The following is an 18,998-nucleotide window of genomic DNA, read 5'->3' as shown; positions in this document are numbered from 1 at the left end:
AGAGAGGAAACGAGAATGTGTGTGCTGGCGTACGTGATGCTGATTCAGTGATTCTACCCGAGACAGAAAATAGAAAATGGGTAGATATTGGAACTTGAAATATTTTGATCAGAGTTTTAATAAAGTTTCCCCAGCTGTTTTATGTCAGAAAAACAAAATATCAATAAAATGCGGGCAAGAAAGCAGTGGCCTGAGACTGAATTTTAACAACCGGGGGTTGGTTCATGGTTTTTTTTAATTTGTTTTTGCTTGATGAGTTATAACATAAAAATATGGCCAAGTTGGTAACCACTTGGTCGTTTGAGTAGCCGTTTTAGCAAGGCTGCTATCCAGAAATAGAATCACAGATGGAATAACAACTCCTCCTCTTTCATATTCTCTCCCTTTATATATCGCCCGTGGTTTCGACTTTACCACCCCTCTCTCTCATACACACATACCACTTTCTTATTTATGAGCTGCTGATGAGTAGTAGTACTAGTAGTTGATTATAACAGTGTTCCTCCCTGCATTCATAGTTTCTTTCTAGCTCGCACCGTCATCTTAGAGTTGTATCGTAAGTACTCATACTGCATCATGCATGCATTCCTCTTACTTTACTCAGCTTCTAGCTAGCAGATCCAAGGCTTCATCCTTGAGGTTTGTGAATTGTACATATGTTGCTAAACATTTTTGGTTTCGTTCATTTATAGATCCCCTATTCTCATATGTAACTTTATCAACTTATTACATCCTATATGTTAGATGAATCGGCATAGCATACAGGAAGTAACAAGATGATGATGTTAATTACTGGTACAAGAAAAATGGCATTTCCGGCCGCTAAATTGGTAGGAATGAATCGGCAGGAAAATGCCGTTTCATTGTACTGACCTCTCGATTTTGAAGTTTGTATTATTAATGACTCCTTGTTAGCAAATTTAGTGATTTAGATTACAAATATAATTATTTCAGAAGCGGATAGCCGTTTTAATTCTTCATGAATGTGAATTAGCACTTGTTTAGCAAACACTATGCAGCCAATATATCAAAGTGTAAAACATAAAACCAAAATGAAGTGATTGATGCCAATACTTGGTTTTAGAATAATAGTACTAATGTTCTAAAATGGGCAAAAATGACAATTCTTTTTTGCTCCTTCAACTACTTTGCTAGAAATGTTGTACAAACACAAGGCAAGGAAATTCCATTCTCAGGTCATCGGAACCTCAGTCTCTTGCAACTCATATATATCAGCTGGAGCATGGTGCTTAATAATAGAGATTGTATTGTATATTTGTATCCATGTCTCAGTATGTTATTTTAGTGTCTAAGAGCATCTAGGTACATATTTGAATATATCAACCAATTACTGTCTGAGTAGTTTATTTTAGTGTGTCAAATTTTAGTATGTTATTTTAGTGCTTTTCTTTAGAGGTGCTTGCTGCCGCCACTCCTGCTGGGCTCTCAAGTACTACTTGCATGCTAGTCTGTTAATAATGTGCTTAAAATAGACAAGACATTCTATTCAATTTGCCCAAAAATAGTCAACAGGATATATAACTTGTAATCCTAATCTTCTTAACTCATGTGATTGCTTGAATATTTATAGGTTCGATTGTAGTCATTGTCCTGGAATGGAATCATCACCACCAGGATCTTCAAAGAAGGTTAAGGCACTTGGTAGTATGACACAAGTTGTTTCATGCTTAGTTGATGGTTGCAACGCAGATCTTAGTCGATGCCGAGATTACCACCGACGTCATAAAGTATGTGAGCTCCACTCAAAGACCCCGCAAGTTACAGTAAGGGGTCAAGAACAGCGTTTTTGTCAGCAATGCAGCAGGTTCAGAACCAATTGTGTTCATCATCTTACTCCCTCCCTCTTGTCAACTTAGTATATGTATTCCTGTTGGCTGTTGCTTTTCATCATCTTGTATTCCTTTTTCAACTAAATATCTACGCGACCAAAATGCCTTTGCATGATGATACTCTGAGTAGACAGTTCCCAGCATAGATTGTTGTAATATTTTCACTCTTGAGTAGTTTCTGAACCGATTTTTGGGTGTATCTGCATAATATGATTAGCTCAGATCCCCCCCCCCCCCCCCCCCCCCCCCAAGTTTCTAAGATCTTCGTATGGGAATATTTCTCGGAAATGAATTGATACATCAAGTTTTCTGGCATTAGGAGCCAGGTTTGCATATGTTGCCAGATTTTACAAAATGTTTAGCTCTCACGTTTTTTCTGTCATGCCCAAAAAGTGTTTCAATAATTACATTGTCAGGTCTTAGGCGTAATCTTATATTTTTGTCTGGTAATCAGTTACATCTGTGTTTGTTACTTTGATTTTGTATGCTAATTGGTGAACTTGGTTTCCATTTGAGGGATAGAAACGATAAACCGAAAACACTCATCTGCTGTGTTCACACTGTCATCGAAAAAGTGGTACGAGAAAACTTGTAGAAACTTCACTCAGACATAATATCTCATTTGCAATGCCAAAGTTGGAGGTTTAAATTATAGATATTGTTGTCTCGTCAAATTCTAAACAGTTAACATTATATTGTGTTTCAGATTTCATTCTTTGGTTGAATTCGACGAGGAAAAGCGAAGCTGTAGGAAACGCCTTGATGGCCACAATAGGAGGCGAAGGAAGCCTCAGTCAGAATTGTTGCACAGAACATCTGCAATTTATCATTCTGATCAGCCTGCAGGTCTGCTTTTTCACTGATGAGTGATCTTTCATTAAAATTAATGAGTTCCCAAAATTGCTTCGTAAGCAAAATTCATTATTATACCAATAAGCCGACTAATAGTTTATAATCATTAAATTAAGCTTGTTCTGTTGATAGTAATTAATAAGATATTTGTTTTATGATAGCCAGGCTCCACGATTTTGTCATTCAGCAATCCCACAAAACAGGTTCCAACTGCTGGCGGCAGCTCTTCCTGGATTAAGGATGTCAAAACGGAGGATGATACTTGGATGTCCAACGCAAATCTAAACTTCATCAACAAACCCCCTCCTGGATCTGCAGCTCAAAACTATAAAGTCCCACTTACGTGCAGCAGCAATCTTGCACTTGAAACATCTTCCTTCTGTCAGCAGTTTCTTGAACCCGATCCTGCTCGTGGCATGAACCAGATAGAGTTCCTAGACAGGTTCCAGATGGGAACTTCCCACTCCTGTGGTGCTCCCTCTCTTCTGTCATCAGAGCAACTTGAGACCAGTGTTGCTGCTTCAAGCCACATGGTGCACCCTAACCCTGTCCATTTTTCCCTCTCACAGTCCTTCATGCAAGACACGCACTTCACTGGACTAGAGCAACCAGTTGTTGATAACTTGTCAAATAACATGAACAATTCAACATTACATTTCGGAAGAGCATGTGATCAGCACGGGCTTGACCTTGACGGATCCTCTCAGCATAATCTGTCATTCAGGTTAGACTGAAACTAGATATTTATATTTTGTGGTTAGTTCATTGCCGTGATAGATAAACTGATCATTAATGTTCCTCATCTGAATTTTTTTTGATGATAAATCAATCCTGATAATAATTGTTGAATTTTTATTGTAAACACAACTTGTCACAGCAGTAAACATTGTCTAAACAATTATGTTCACTTTTTTTATTGGCATGGAAATTAAAAAAGCAACATTTGGATGTCGTAGAAAAACAAAAGTATACAGTAAGTGATGGAACCAGATATGTGCCGTTTGACCTGAGGTTTGTGACTACTTGGTGTTGATACATTTTTCAACTGTAAACTGGAAACTGCTGTTTTTGGTCAGTACCACAATCCTTGAGGAATTTTCATTTCACAGCTACATTGAGTTACCTATTCCTATTCCGAGGCCGGTCCAGGCCCAGGTTCAAAGACGTACAACCACGTAAATATGAATCTATACGCCCAATGTCGTGATAATTAAATAAAATTGGCTCTGAATTTATTCATTTTAATACATTTTATTTATATCCTGATATAAAAAATACATAATTCTTTCTTTCTTGAGAAAAGTTATAAAGTGAAAAAGTATAAAATTATAAATTGAATATATATTTTTTTTTTTGAAACAAAGGTGTTAATTTTAATAATAAAAAGCCATACGGCATCTACACCAATGATCGAGTCGAACAAACGGTAATTTGCAATCGCCTGTTCTCATAAAGAGACAGTTAAACGATATTTTGAAGAAAATGTATATACAAATACAAGTACCCGCTTCATGCATCCTCGTTGAATTACTGGTACCCTCTTCATCATGCCTTAACAGAGCTATCGTTTGAGCTATCGACCAAAACGGCGATTCCATACAAACTTTCATCATCAAATCAAGACCCCGCTTACAATTAAGAAGCGAAAAACAAAACTCTCACCAGGGAGAGAAAACAACCTTAGATCTGAGCAGAACCACAGAAACAAGAGAAATCGGACTGAAAATCCACCCGCTTTAAACAGAGAAGAAAGACAACGAAATCTCCGATGGTTTTAGATCTAAGAATTCTTCCGAGAATAGATCCGAAATAGAACCACAAAAACAAGAGAAATCAGACCGAAACTCACCCGCTTGGAAGAGAGACAGCGAAATCTCCGATGGTTTTAGATCTAAGTTTTTCGAGAAGATGTATTATTCAAAAATTAGAAAGAAAAACAAAGCAATCAAGTGATTTGGGGCTTTCCACCGGTGAAAACCGATGGAAGCCCCAGGCGGCTACGACAAGAGAGAGGCTAGAGGCTAGAGAGAATTAGGGTTAGGAGAGTTAGAATCATCTATTATCATAATAATAGATGATTAGGAATCTTACTAGAGGTCTTTAACCAACATTAAGAGGTTGTTTATAATAAGAGTGTTGTATTATTATAATGATAAAATTTAGGGCGTTGGTCCTGAAAGTCACAATAAGTACACACATGACATTCAAAGTCATGATCGTCAGAAAAGGTCCTCACTGTCACACAAAAACGCAAGAACACTTTGCAAAACGCAATTTTGGTTGTCGTTTTAACCCTTTTAATGCAAAACACAATTTTAAGTTGTGTTTTACCTCCTAAACGCAACTTAAAGTTGCGTTTTGAATATTATTACTTTTTAAATTAATTTAATATTAAAATAAATAAATCATTCTATAACCTAAATATGAATCCTAAAATATTAAAATTATTAATTTATATTTTAAGATTAATTTTTTAATTTGGTTCCCTGGCTTTAGGGTCTCACGACCCTAAATCTCACATTAATTAGGGTATAGGTCCGAAGGTATAGGCCCTAAACTTTCCATTCTAAATCTAACCGTCAGTCGATTTAATTCCAAGTATCAATAAATCATTCTAAAACCCAAGGTGAACCCTAAAATATTAATAACCGTTAATTTACGTTTCAGTATTAACTTTATTACACTGGTTCTTCGCGGCCCTAAAGTCTCGAATTAATTAGGGTTTAAGGCCTAAACCCTAACTATTGCTAATTTAATTTCAAGTATAAATAAATTATTCTAAAAATCTAAAATATGAACCTTAAAATGTTAATAACTGGTAAGTTGTGTTATAGAGTGATAGTGATAATATTTTTTATTTAGGTGACAATTGCGGCATTACAAGCTCAAACAAGGACAACGGGGTCTTTTCTTCAAAATTTATCATTATTAATATTAGTAAATTATTAATATGTCGCATGGACTAATTTTAGTTAAGGGTGAATGGACTTTTAGCTAAGGGTGTGTTCTGATAGGATATTCACCAATGAATTAGGATAATTTTGTTTTGGCTGGTCATGGACAAATACCACAAATATATTGATCGGGCACAGTAATTTTCAACAGCGTAGAAAAAGTAAAGGAGTAAGATCATGAGCCCTAAACGAGTCGAATTTGAGTACCGTCGAGACAATTTAAACGCATACAGACTTACAGAGAGAATCAAAGGAAGAGGTAGTGGAGATTGATGAGCTGTGCCACAAAGCAAAATTGGTGGCTAGTGGGAAATGCTATAGTCCCATTGATTGGACTGAAATGAAGTCTGTAGTGAATTGAATATTGAGCTAGCAGGTTGAGGCCCATTATAGACGTGACTTACCTTAAAGACATCTTTCCGTAAATGGAAAGTGGTCCACGTGTCATGTTGATTGACGTTGATGCTGCTTATGTTTTTAAGGTCACTTGTCTGACTCTATCTGCTTTTCCTGGCCCCCGTCTTCAACTCTATTCCGTCATTTCACAACCCCATTTTCTTTATTTTTATATTTATTCACTGGTCCCCTACCAATCAGTTGGGTTCTTTTTTAAGTCATCTACTTCAATATTCCATTTATTCTCATCTATTTTTAGTTGCTTTTCAAATTCTCCGTTCCACCCTCTAGTACTTCCTGAGTCTCAGCTCATTTATGTTTTCGAACCAGATCTATACTTCTTCTATACCCTCTTCTTAAACATTTCACCCCCTCAGGCCTCATATATTTCTTTCTAATTTCTATGTGCCCGACAGATCTCGACATTGAAAATAAATCCAATATTAATATATTATATAATAACTATTTTTAAAATCTTTTAAAATTAGAGAGGACTTGGACATATTTATCAATTTTCAATACCAAAACATGATTAGAAATTATTAACCGATAGGAAAAACCCTAGTTTTTCTTTTTCTCTTTTCTCTCTAGCCTTTCTATTTTCATCTCCGACGGGACTTCCATCGGTTTTCCGGTGGAAAACCCCAAATCTTTCCGTTTGATTGCTAGTTTTTTATTGTTCTTGCTTTTTCATTGATTTCCTCAATAAATCTCCTTTTTCGGGAAAGGTTTTTTAGATCTACATCACTGAAACTTTCGATTTTCGTTCGTATTCGTTTCCAGAGGCCTTTTTGGATTTGTGAGTGGATCGATTATCTCTTAAGCGTCGTGTGCAGATCTAATTGTTTTAGTTTGTTTTGGTTATAGTTTGATTTCTCTCCCTAGTGAGAGTGTGTGCTTTTCTCTCCTTCTTTTGTGAGAGTGGTTTGGATTCATCGATAAAAGCCTTTTGGGAATTGCATTTGTGGTCGATAGTTCAAACGGAGTTTTTGAAAAAGATGGTGAACACAGAGCAAGGATCTATACATGTACCATCGTCAATTCAACATCGCTTATTTGTCTCATCTTGGGTATGAAGACAGGCATGTTAATTTTTTCTATGTTTGTTCGACTCGATCATTCTTGTAGATGCCGTATGGCTATTATTTATTGAATTCTCTCATTTTCTTCAAAAAAAATGATTAGAAATTATTAAATTTTAAATTATGAATAGGATTACCATATATCTTACTTTTTCTCTCGTTTGATTATCTTTTATAGCATGTCTAAGTATATGCATTTAAAGGAAATTATTATAATTAGTATAAAAAATATTCTTTAAAATCTTATTTGAATTCAACTAATTTCTAAATATATAATAATTTTAAATACAAATTAACGACCTTATAAGTATCACGGTATTTATTTATTTATTCATTTTCCCCACTTCTTGATGACGGGACAATTATAAATTCATATTTTATTATCAATATAATATGAATTATATGATATTATTTTATTTTAATACGTGATATTCAACATAATCAAGGCAGTTAGCGCCAATTTTAATTTTCATTCTCTGATATAAATATAGCATGGACTTTCTAGAGAGATCAAAATGTGACACCGCATTCAGGTATATCATGCTTATATACAGAAAACTTTGTCACTCCGTTTATACACACAATGTCAGTTCTTAAAAATGGACAGAAAGCTTTGCAGATAAACTTGCCAAAGTATGTGCAGCAAAATTAAACAATTTGCATGCATATATTTAAACATCAAGTGAAAATATATTTGTTTCTCTATCAAAACACATACTCCCTCCGTCCCCCTGAGTAGTATACATTGGGGGACGGGGACGCGGTACGGACTTTAATACTCTTATAAAATGTAGTTGTGCAATCTATTTTTAAAATTTTTCTTTTCTGAATTAAAGTTTGGATGTTATATTTTTATACAGAAAAAGAAAATCTCAAAAATAAGTTCCGGAACTATATTTTATAAAAGCATTGAAATGCGTGTCGAGCAGTGAAAAAGAAACGTATAGAATTAAATGGGACAGAGGGAGTATCTACTTGCTAGGATTACCTAATAAATCAGAGCTATCAGACCTTAAACCTTCTAATTATATATCAATTCAACATTTTGCTTAATTTCACCAAACCGCATGCTTATACCAACCTACTACTCCATAATTTTGGCTTCGCCTAGAATGCCTTATAATTAATTGTTTTAAGTTTTTATTAGAGCAGAGTTTTGTTTCTTTACGCGAAGGAACACCAAAACTTTGTCTATGTTAATTATTAAATCTGACATGTGCGTTATATTTTAGATATTGACTTGCATAAACTGATCATAACAACCTTAATATGTGTTTATTAAATCGAAACATAAAGATGATAACTACACTACTATACATTCCTTTAATCTACTTGATCATTAAGGTAATTTTGATAGATAAAAACATATGACTATATCTTTCTGCATTGAATTGGATGGATGACTCAGAATTAGGAATTGTTTATTCCTATATATCATTTTTATTATATGGATTTTTTTTAACAATAAAAAGAGACCAGAGTTCAAATTCTTGATATAAGAAAATCAAGTGCAAGTAGAAATATTCTCAGATTATGATAAATAATTTCTGAAATTAAAAATCAAGTGTATGTAAAGACATTTTTGTTAATTATAAATGACTATTATAATATTACTCCCTCTATTTTGAAATATGCATCACATTTCTAAACTTTTAATTAACTGCATCATTAAATTATATCAGAAACTTTTAAAAATATTTTCCTGCATTTTGCTTGATTTCTGGAAAACAAAACATTTCAATTGAAAGCTACACGATTTCCTGACAAAATGTATTTCCATTTATGAAAACCAATGTCTATAATTTTCTCCATTGAAAAAGCTTTTTTCTCAATAAATAATTTACAAACAAGAAGACTTTCTCAAAATTTAACTTCCAAAGATGTTATGTTATTCTGTGGGAGCGAAATGTTACTTGTCCTAGCTGTTGAGTTTGTTGGGTTGGTAATTAGTTGTTGAACCGAGGCGGGGCCCGGGGTTAGGAGAAGGGTCCACTCTGGGACCACATGGGATGCGTCCTGGGTTTTTATAGCAACCTCCATGTGCGATCTTCCTGTTTCACCACCCTCCTTGATGTTGTATACCATATTACTGGGACCTCATTTATTAAACAATCAAGCCCCTCATATTTTTTACTCGAAATGAAAATTAGTGTTTCATGTTTCAAAAAAAAAAAAAAATTAGTGTTTCAATTTACAAATGTGTATATACTACTAGTATTAAGTTCAGTTAAGTAACTTCACAAACAACCAAATAAGTAAAGATCTTCGAGCATTGTGTAAGATCTATAGCTGCATCTACTGCAATGCAGGTGTGTGTGTATTCTGAATCCTGATGTATCATCATCACCTTTACCAATTGTGAAAAGAGTAAAAATCTAGCCATCAGCTGTCTGCACAACCAAAATCTCCTACTTGCTTAGCTTGTTTACTTGCATCAACAACGAAACTCAATCTTTATATATTCCATACTTTAGGTACGTAGGAATATATCATACGATTCGAGTAGATTCTCCTCTGACAATTAAGATATCTCAATGTCTCTTTGAGTTTGATTTTTTTTTTTTTTTATAGTTGTTTTTTGGTTTTGATGTTAGAAATTACAAGTTAATATTTTTTTCATATTAATCAAGTTCAATAGTTGCACAGTCATGATAAATATTTAAACACTTGAAGAAAATAGAGATTTTTAGTTGGATAGTATATACACAAATTCTTGTTTTCTTTTATGTTGGGATATATAAGTGGTGTTAGAGCATCTCCAACGTCGTTGGCTATAATCGTTGGCTAAATTGGACCTGTAAGACATTATGTAAAATTTGCTGAACCTGTAAGATATTTTGCTACAATGGTACTAGCTATATTGGTTAGCTATAATTTAAAAATAGTATGTTATTAATATTTTAAATTGTTAAAATAGAATATATCAGTTCAATATGGTAATAAATGATGTACAATCTTCCTACAGATTTTCTTACAGACCTGTAGAGGTTCGACAAATTTAGCCATCCATAGGAGGTTGGCTAAATTTATAGACAACAGCTCATCATGGTTGGAGTTGAGCTTTTGGAGCTGTTGGCTAAATCTTTTTATTTTAAGTATGCCAACTCATCTTTTAGCCAAGGATTTTAGATGGTTGGAGATGCTCTTAGCTAGTTGATGTTCACACTCGCACACACTTTTGGAGACTTGAATCTTGACCTCTCGGCTATATAATTGAGTTGTTACGGCTTGATTGATCATTTCATTGTTTGCATATGAATATTAATTACGTTTTAGATATTGCATATATTTGGGTGGTGCGAGCAGCTATTTTAAGTAGAAAACGCGGCGTGAACCTTAACCGTTTAAGAAAATGGCATGCCCCTTTTGTTATATGGTTGGTAACGAGATTTTTTCACCCCGCAAATAATTAGATTTAGTCGTTTCTATCTGTTTAAAAATGGAACACGTTTTTTGTCCACATCAAATTAACATGAAAAAGGAAATTGCGAACTTCTTGCAGGCTCTTAGAGTCGAAATGCATGCATGTTCTAAAATGGAGTGCATTATATAATAGAGAACAATAATATTCTTGATATTATATGAATTATGAAGGACACTTTCAGATTTATAGCCTACATCAAAATATAGGAGCGTTTTCTGTCAATAAACTGTAAAAAAATATCTTAAAAATGATTGGATAAGGAATAAATTAGCCGGGTATTTGTGCATAATCGACCAAGAATGATGATAAGTTTAAAGCGGATTAGTAATGTGAGATATGTCAAATTTACAAGTCACAGCTTCTGTAACACCGATCAAAACTTTGATCGATTTTACCGGTTATAGCTATCTTTTCGTATCGATCGGTTATAAATAAATTATCCATTCTACTTTATTTAGTTGCAGCAGCAATTCGGTGTTGTTTTTTGGAGTCATCTCAAGAACTCTATGAACCATACATCGGTCCCGAATTTCTGAATTCCCTCAGTAATTATCCTTAATTTTAATTTCATGTAAGCAATTGTCAAAAAAGTGAAGCTGGGTTGCGTAAAAATCTGTCCAAAATTGTCAAAGATGAACCTATAAAATACATACAGATATCACCTATCTAATCAAATCAACGTCCGTCCGTCCGTCTATCTGCTGATGACCAAGGAAACGTGTCAAATGTGCATAGGTTTAGAACAACAAATATCAGATGAATTTTCTGTACAACTCCCAAGCCTCCCATCCACCACAAATCAGATGAATGCACTACCGGTGCTCCTCTGTCCCTCTCATTTTTTTACGGTTATTATTTTGAGATGTCCCTCTCATTTCTTTACATTACCACATATAGTAAGTTTTTTCCATCATTACACCCACTATCTTCCCCCACTATCTCATATTTAACAATAAAAACTACTATTACACCCACTACTTTCCTCCACTATCTCAAATCTATTATTAAATATTGATGGGTCACTTTTCATCTAACTTTAATCATTTTTCATACATTGTCTTGGTCTCCGTGTCCCCCTCCAATGTAAACAATTGAGGGGGACGGAGGGAGTAACATTTATCTTTTCACATAAATTATTTTATATTTTACGGAAATTATTAATTCTATGTTTGGATGAATGTACTTTTTTGCATGTTGGTGGCGGCTTTATCTTATTATATAAACCTCCATCTGCTATGTATATATTGCATGTCTAAGGATGCTTGTAAGTATCTATTTTAATATATGTTCGTTGAGTGGCTGTGACGCAAAATTGAAATGCAGCGGACAAAATATCTTCCAAATCCTTTCTATCTAATCTTCCTTTCTTATTTTGCGTTTCTGCAATTATCTGAAAATTGAATTCTCGATTAAGAAAAACCACCATGTTTGTACTTCTACTAATTCCCCGTCACCGGATCTTTCCACTAAAACATATTATCATTTTACTACATAAATTCAACAATATTGACACCACAAGAAATGTTAAATTTTTAGACAAGAAATATGTCTTACTAGAATTAATTTCCTTTTTACACATTCGTTATAATTTTTATATAAGATGTATTTCATCAAATTTAGTAAAGGGTTTAAATAATTTGGAAATGTTCTCCGTTTCTTTTTATAGTAGAGCATTGTTTTGCATTATGCTCAAGTCCAGATGCTTTTAGACATTTTTTCATTCAAAATGGTTGTGCTAAAACTAGTGCATTTCGATTATTCAAATCTAGGCTAATTTTTATCAGGCGTTCGATAATGCTCTTTTTAACATATTTTTAAAACTAAATTTAGCAATAATCTTTATTAAAAATTTGATGACATATGCATTGACGTACACATACAGAATTACAGTAGTGACGAGTATATAAATGTGAAATGCAGCTCGATTATGCCATTAATTCTACAGACATACTGAATTCACTCAAATACATAAACCACACAAAATTGACAATTTATAGCTTCCTAACTTGAATGAGCATCTCTCGTTATCAGCTACAAACTTCGATCCTTTTCTCTCTGGTTTCCAGCATTTCAACCCTAAAAAAGAATCATTATAATTAGAAAATTAACGGCGACACGGATCGCTGTTTTTCTACTTTAGAGTCCGTACGATTTGATGAATGTTTGATTTACGGAATGCAGAAAATCAGAGAGTAAAAGACTATTGATTGTATGTAGCACATCGCACAAGATTGCAGGGATCAAATATGAAGCGGAATGAAAAAATGATTTCCGTAGATGAGCGAGCTATTTGGTTACCGAAATGTCACTGACTCACTGCTCTTAGCATTTTAGCCTTTCTATTACGATTTCCCCTTTTACGACCCTCATTGTTAGACGTAATTTTATTATTTGAAAAGAAAACATAATGATAAACATTTTCAAGATAAGATATTTGTGATAAAAAATTGAGAGTCGTCAATTTGATTTTACAGTCCACAGGTATATGCAGTTTGGTAAATCTTGTCGTATAAATGGTGCGGTAGATTTCGGTGCAAACGAAAATTGTAATCCGGGAGAATAATTGCTCGAACACAAAAACGGAAACAAGAAATAAAAATGACAGCTGCAAAAAGAAAGTACAGTAAATGGGTTAATCATGCATCCAATTACTTTTTCACCCATCTCCAACCACCGCTCATGCATGCATCAACCGTCCAGTAAAAACCCATCTCCAATCTCAACCGTCCGATTTGGAAAAAGACCTAGTTAAAGGCTACACCTCACGACCACTGAATAAATCCTCGTATCACCATTTTCTTACACAGACTACTTGTCAATTGTTGTATGTGCAAGTGATGTCTATATATGATGTGTACATGAACACATATACATTCACCCTTATACATATAAAGAGTGATTCAAGGTTATGGAAAGCTGAAAGCAGAGAAACATAAAAGTAAGAGAGCTAGCTAGGTAAGCAAAGCACAAACATAAATATATATATATATATATATATATAAGAAAGAAAAAAAAACCATCACTGTGTGTGTTTGTGTGTGTGTTTCTGTTTCTGTTGTTGTTGTTGCAGTGATTAATATATATAGATAAAAGAAGAAGCTATACAGAAAAATAAGACATGGGTAGAGGTAGGGTTGAGCTGAAGAGGATAGAGAACAAAATCAACCGCCAAGTAACATTTGCGAAGCGTAGGAGTGGGCTTTTGAAGAAAGCTTATGAGCTTTCTGTTCTTTGTGATGCTGAGGTTGCTCTCATCATCTTCTCTAATAGAGGCAAGCTCTATGAGTTTTGCAGCAGCTCAAGGTATAAATAGATATTTATGTTTCTTTTTCTTGGTTTTGGAGTGTAGATCCAGATTGTTGGTTTTCATGTTTCAAATGTTTGGTTTAATTTTTCAACAAAATGTAAGATTTTACTTTCTCTTTTTTTGGCCTTGATGGGTTTTTACCATTTTCATGAATGTTTCAGTGCTTTTAGAACTTTGTGCTTGTTTTTTTGTTAGATCTGCAAGAGGAAACCTGGAAAAGAACACACTTCATCTTTTATTATACATCTATCAGTAATGCCAGCTACTAATTTTTTTATATATGTCATCTCCTTGTTTTGATTGTGTATATCTTTTTCTCATATTTTTTACTGTGCTGTTTTTCTTAGTTTGGTCTCAGACACATGTATATCTTCATATTTTAAGTAAAGATTGGATTTTTAGGGTTTTTCTGGCTTTACTGCTTGCTTAATTTTGTCTAGGAAGGATTTGATCTCACTCTTTCCAACACACACATATCTGTTTTATTTTTCTTTATTCAATGGTTTTGTTTATACTAGCTAGCTAGTACAAACCATATTAAGTCTTGAATTCACCTTCCCTCTTTTGTTCATATCACGTTCTGATGATCAGCTACATCACATATCCTCTTTTCCAATTTTATTTATAGATATATATATATATTTTTCGCCCAAGATATATATCCATCATACTATATATATAATACACATTTTTGGTTCAGTTTTATCAAAAATCTCAAATTTTTGGAATGAAGAATTTGATTTTAGGCAATTGTTAGAATTCTTTAAAGGCTTGATGAACAAAAGATGTGATTTTTCAACTTTGTTTGTTTCAAGGACATTTGATCTGTGATGCAGGTACTATTCATTACCTTCTTTGATCCAAAAGTTTATGTAATGGATCTTCAAGGACATACAGAGCTTTAATTTGCAGATATGCATATATACATCTGTCTTTTCTAGGGCTTCAATTTGTACTGTGGATATTAGGGTTTCTCCATCTCCTCTAATAATTGATCTATTTCTCTCAAAGGACTGTCCTTAATTTATCTTTCTGCGCGCTGAGTGTGATATGGTCTTACTTCTATCTCTAATTTTCAAATCTATCAATCAATTGGTTACTTTGAGAGTACTCTCTCTTTTCAGCCACTTGGTGAATACCAAGTAATTGCATCTAATTAATTATATATGAGTTGTAATCCACCAATCGGATCTTTCAATATCTAAAAGTAGGATGCTCAAATATTTCTGTTGGATATGTGTATGCAACTCACTCATATTATCCAAGAGATACATGATATGCCACAGCTTTTGAACTAGCATCTTGTTTTTAACAGCTGCTGGTTGCTGCATCAAACTTCATATAGTACACTCAATTGTCTTTTCAAGAATATGCTTGATTAACTTTTATCCCCATTCTTTTCCCTCAAGAAAAGAAGAAAAAAATTTGTCACAAGGGTCATTTGATAATCTGAAACTTAGTATGGAAAAGCAACCACACACTTGCAAGAAGAAATCAAGTACTACTATGTACAGTATAACTATAATTGGTAGTGTTTGGGTGTGGATGGTGAAGAAGGAATATCAGGCAAGATTCAAATTTATAGTTTCTGGGTGTCAATAGCTAGTTAGCGTAGGAATTGACTGTAATCTACTACACGTTTATGTACATAGACCATATTAGTTATACCCTTATCTGTGTTATCTTCCTGTGTATCATCTTTATAATTCTTTTGGACATATAAAACTAATCTGTAATTTCTATTAGCAGCATGCTCAAAACCCTTGAAAGGTATCAGAAGTGCAACTACGGCGCACCAGAGACAAATGTATCTGCAAGGGAAGCTCTGGTAATTTTATTTCCGCAAATTTGCTAAGTAATCTTGTGGAAATTCAATTTTCTGCTTCTGTTGACCTACTGTTTTGACCACGTATGCTGCTAATCCCTAAAACAAATTAGGTCTAAATAACTTAGAATTTTAAACAGTACTTCTCCTGATTAGTGGTTCAGCAATGTATGCAAACCTAACCAGTCTTTGATAATCGAAGATGATCCATCAGTGTTATATACAAACTACATTGCTAGTACTCAGGAACAAATTTCAGATAATACTAATAATTCAGGATCGATTGCAGATAAGACATTAACCAGCTAGAAAGTCGGTGGTTTATTACAATATTACTAAAAAAATTCTCTCTAAGCTTCCTAAATCACAGATCCCCTTCTGAACTATTAAAGTCCTCTGCTACCTTGTCAGGAAGCTAGACTTCTTACTGTGTTACACAACCTCATGTAGAGTCCACGCATCATGAATCACAACAAGACAGGGTGCAATCCTTGTTTTAGATTCCATCATGAAGTACCACAAGATAGGCCATATTCCTTGCCTATTTTTAACAGCATCATATTTTGATGTGTTAAATCCATTGTTTATCATCTCTGGAACTCTCTGTATACACTCACTATATCTGCATCTAGCAATGTTTTGATGGAAACAATGGCCACAGAACAAGATGGCAGCACTGTCCCAAGTCCTGACCTCCACTATGCATGCCAGACTTGTGCCTTTGGTAAAATTGTGCACCCCCTCTTCCACCAATAAGTATCACTCCTTTGTATTCTATTTTTCTAATTTGTAAAACAATGATACAACATATTGTTTCCCTCTGGGACCTTTTGTGGACGAGAGTCAGTTCTTGCAGCAGGAAATTACTGAAGGATGGATATCTGAAGTCTAGTCATGCTATCTTTAAGATCTGAAGAATAAAGATACTCATGATATATACGGTGTACAAGCAGACACACTCGATTATGCACAAACCTTCAATACAGGAAAAAGCTGATGCACTAAATGGAAAGAGATTTGCTCAATAACTTTACGAGCTATAAGTAATAGTTCGGAGTAGCTCATCTGTACTCACACTGTCGCACACACCTCCATTAAGGCTAGAACCAAACCGTAGAGAAGATTGATACATAGCAATTAGATAATTAAACCACAATGATTGGGGCCTGTTAATGGAATGAAAGCTAAGGCTTTGTTATGACTCTTGGCAAGGAGCATTATTGCTCTAAAAGATTCTACATTTAACCTAAGATTCTACATTTAACCTTTTTAAGTTATATTGATTCCTGATAGAAAAATGATTAGCAGTGCAGGGATGAAAACAGTATCATATGACTCACACTATATGGTATAATATGTATATATAGTCAGCCATCTCTTATTTCTATGGTTGGATCATTGCATCACTATACATATGTTTAGCAGGAGGTAGCTAGCCAGCAGGAATACTTGAAACTGAAGGCACGTTATGAAGCCCTACAGAGATCGCAGAGGTAATTGTTGATGCTCTAACTAATAACGTCTCACATGAAGTACATACTAATTTCATACTAATTATAAATAGGAATCTTCTGGGCGAGGATCTTGGCCCTCTAAACAGCAAGGAGCTGGAGCAGCTAGAGAGGCAGCTTGATATGTCACTCAAGCAGATAAGATCCACAAGGGTACGTGCTCCATATATACTTTTATGCTCAATTATCCAATTATTCTGTATACATCAAATACATAATTGTTAACATGATTACAACAAGGTCTCAGGCAATTAACATTAATTGTACAGACTCAATTGCTCATTAACTGTTTAATTAAACAAACAAGCTTCAAATATTACCAACTATGCATTGAGTCTATGCATTCAAATAGTACATTGACATCATGAATATAATGTTGTGACAATATTCGTAGAGCTTAATTGTTTATCATTAGTACTGTAGCATATATCTCTATAATTTACTCTGATGCAGACACAATACATGCTGGACACACTCTCGGATCTTCAGAGGAAGGTAAAAACACTTCAATCATAATTAATTATAATCACAAAATTTCTTCGGGCTTAAAATCATTTTTGGTTTTATTATGTTATAATTAACTTCAGGAACATGCACTAAATGAAGCAAACAGGACCCTGAAACAAAGGGTAACTGTCTTCTACTCCTCCTTTACAAGTTATTCTTAATTTGCTATATATATATATAGCCATGCATGGTGGTTCTTGGCAATTTAGCACTGCAGCAGTCATTTCCTAGCAGAAGCTGTTTAATTAATTTACAATTTGACAAAACAAAATCCCTGCTGCCTAGTAAAGATCGGTGTATATATACATATATGTTGAATCAAATAAAAAAATGCAAACTACTAGATGGAGTAAGTTTAGAAGATAAACGAAGAAGGTATGGTATGCTAATTAATGAATGTACAAAACATGAAGTTGATGGAAGGACATCATGTAAGCCCATTCCAGTGGACACAAGGAAATGCACAAGATATGGGGTATGGAAGACAGTCTCATGGTCAACCTCAAGGGGATGCATTCTACCATCCCCTTGTCGACTGCGAACCCACTCTACAAATGGGGTAAGCTCAGCTTCAGTTTTTTCATCAAACTTTTTCATTTTCTTAGCCCTCACTCTGATTGATTTCAAAATCTAATTACAGATATCAGACTCATGAAGCAATGAACGCGGCTGCAGCAGCTGCGGCAGCTGGCCCCAGTGTGAATAATTACTTGGGAGCATGGCAGCTGCAATGAAATGCTCGCATCATCTCCAGAAGAGAGACAGGCATGCATGCAAGCATGCATTCTTATATAATAAGTTGTTTTTCTTCCTGTTTTCATTTGTAATTTATGCAACTTTCATCTCTTGTTTTTGCCAGAAGACATATAAATATGGTTTGTATAACTAAGAAAACGTTGATGGATCAAAGAAACCATATAGAGACAACCCTGTGTAGATGCTTTGTGTTGAAATCATATTATATAAATATGGTGAAGCAATCTGCTTTTCTAGCTCTATATAATTATTCATCAAGCTATTTTGTAATCAAATTGTAATATAATTAGCGTGTATGCTTGTTCGTTTGTTTGACAGCCCTTTTTATTATTGTTTTATTAAACATTTCCCGTGTTGTGAAAATTGAATTCTCCTAGCACTTAATAAAGGGAAACTGTTTTACCAGCAAAAACAAGGCCTGGAACTTTTATCGAAACTCTCTTATGAATGTGTGTGGCATTCAAGCCCACGAAATATCCACACAAACAAATTTCCGAACTACAACTCACCAAAGTTTATTGGGCCTGGTATACA

At 34.3% G+C, this 18,998-nt stretch overlaps 2 protein-coding genes across 6 annotated transcripts; both read left to right on the top strand.

Moving 5' to 3' along the window:
* The first annotated feature begins 292 nt into the window (after nucleotides 1-292).
* LOC108198882 (squamosa promoter-binding-like protein 13A) lies at nucleotides 293-3,574 on the top strand. 2 transcript variants are annotated; one of them, XM_017366651.2, is made up of 4 exons: nucleotides 293-639; nucleotides 1,592-1,825; nucleotides 2,557-2,696; nucleotides 2,868-3,574. In XM_017366651.2, the coding sequence occupies exons 1-4, from the start codon at nucleotides 581-583 to the stop codon at nucleotides 3,434-3,436; spliced, it is 1,002 nt and encodes a 333-aa protein (XP_017222140.1). In that variant the 5' UTR covers nucleotides 293-580; the 3' UTR covers nucleotides 3,437-3,574. The 2 variants fall into 2 exon arrangements, with proteins under 2 accessions (XP_017222140.1, XP_017222142.1); XM_017366653.2 differs by having other exon boundaries at nucleotides 294-556.
* A 9,771-nt stretch (nucleotides 3,575-13,345) lies between these two features.
* On the top strand, nucleotides 13,346-18,754 carry LOC108197555 (agamous-like MADS-box protein AGL9 homolog). Of its 4 annotated transcripts, none has more exons than XM_017365200.2 (9): nucleotides 13,346-13,513; nucleotides 13,629-13,861; nucleotides 15,615-15,693; nucleotides 17,113-17,183; nucleotides 17,255-17,354; nucleotides 17,655-17,696; nucleotides 17,789-17,830; nucleotides 18,122-18,267; nucleotides 18,349-18,754. In XM_017365200.2, exons 2-9 carry the CDS (start codon nucleotides 13,677-13,679, stop codon nucleotides 18,440-18,442), a joined length of 759 nt encoding a protein of 252 aa, XP_017220689.1. In that variant the 5' UTR covers nucleotides 13,346-13,513; nucleotides 13,629-13,676; the 3' UTR covers nucleotides 18,443-18,754. The 4 variants fall into 4 exon arrangements, with proteins under 4 accessions (XP_017220689.1, XP_017220688.1, XP_017220690.1 ...); XM_017365199.2 differs by having other exon boundaries at nucleotides 13,354-13,513; nucleotides 15,612-15,693; XM_017365201.2 differs by having other exon boundaries at nucleotides 13,355-13,513; nucleotides 15,612-15,693; nucleotides 17,116-17,183.
* Nucleotides 18,755-18,998: the final 244 nt, after the last annotated feature.

Source organism: Daucus carota, chromosome 8 (genome assembly GCF_001625215.2).
Source record: "Daucus carota subsp. sativus chromosome 8, DH1 v3.0, whole genome shotgun sequence".
NCBI lineage: Eukaryota > Viridiplantae > Streptophyta > Magnoliopsida > Apiales > Apiaceae > Daucus > Daucus carota.
Note: the sequence above shows the minus strand (reverse complement) of the source record. Positions and strands in the feature narration are given on the sequence as shown.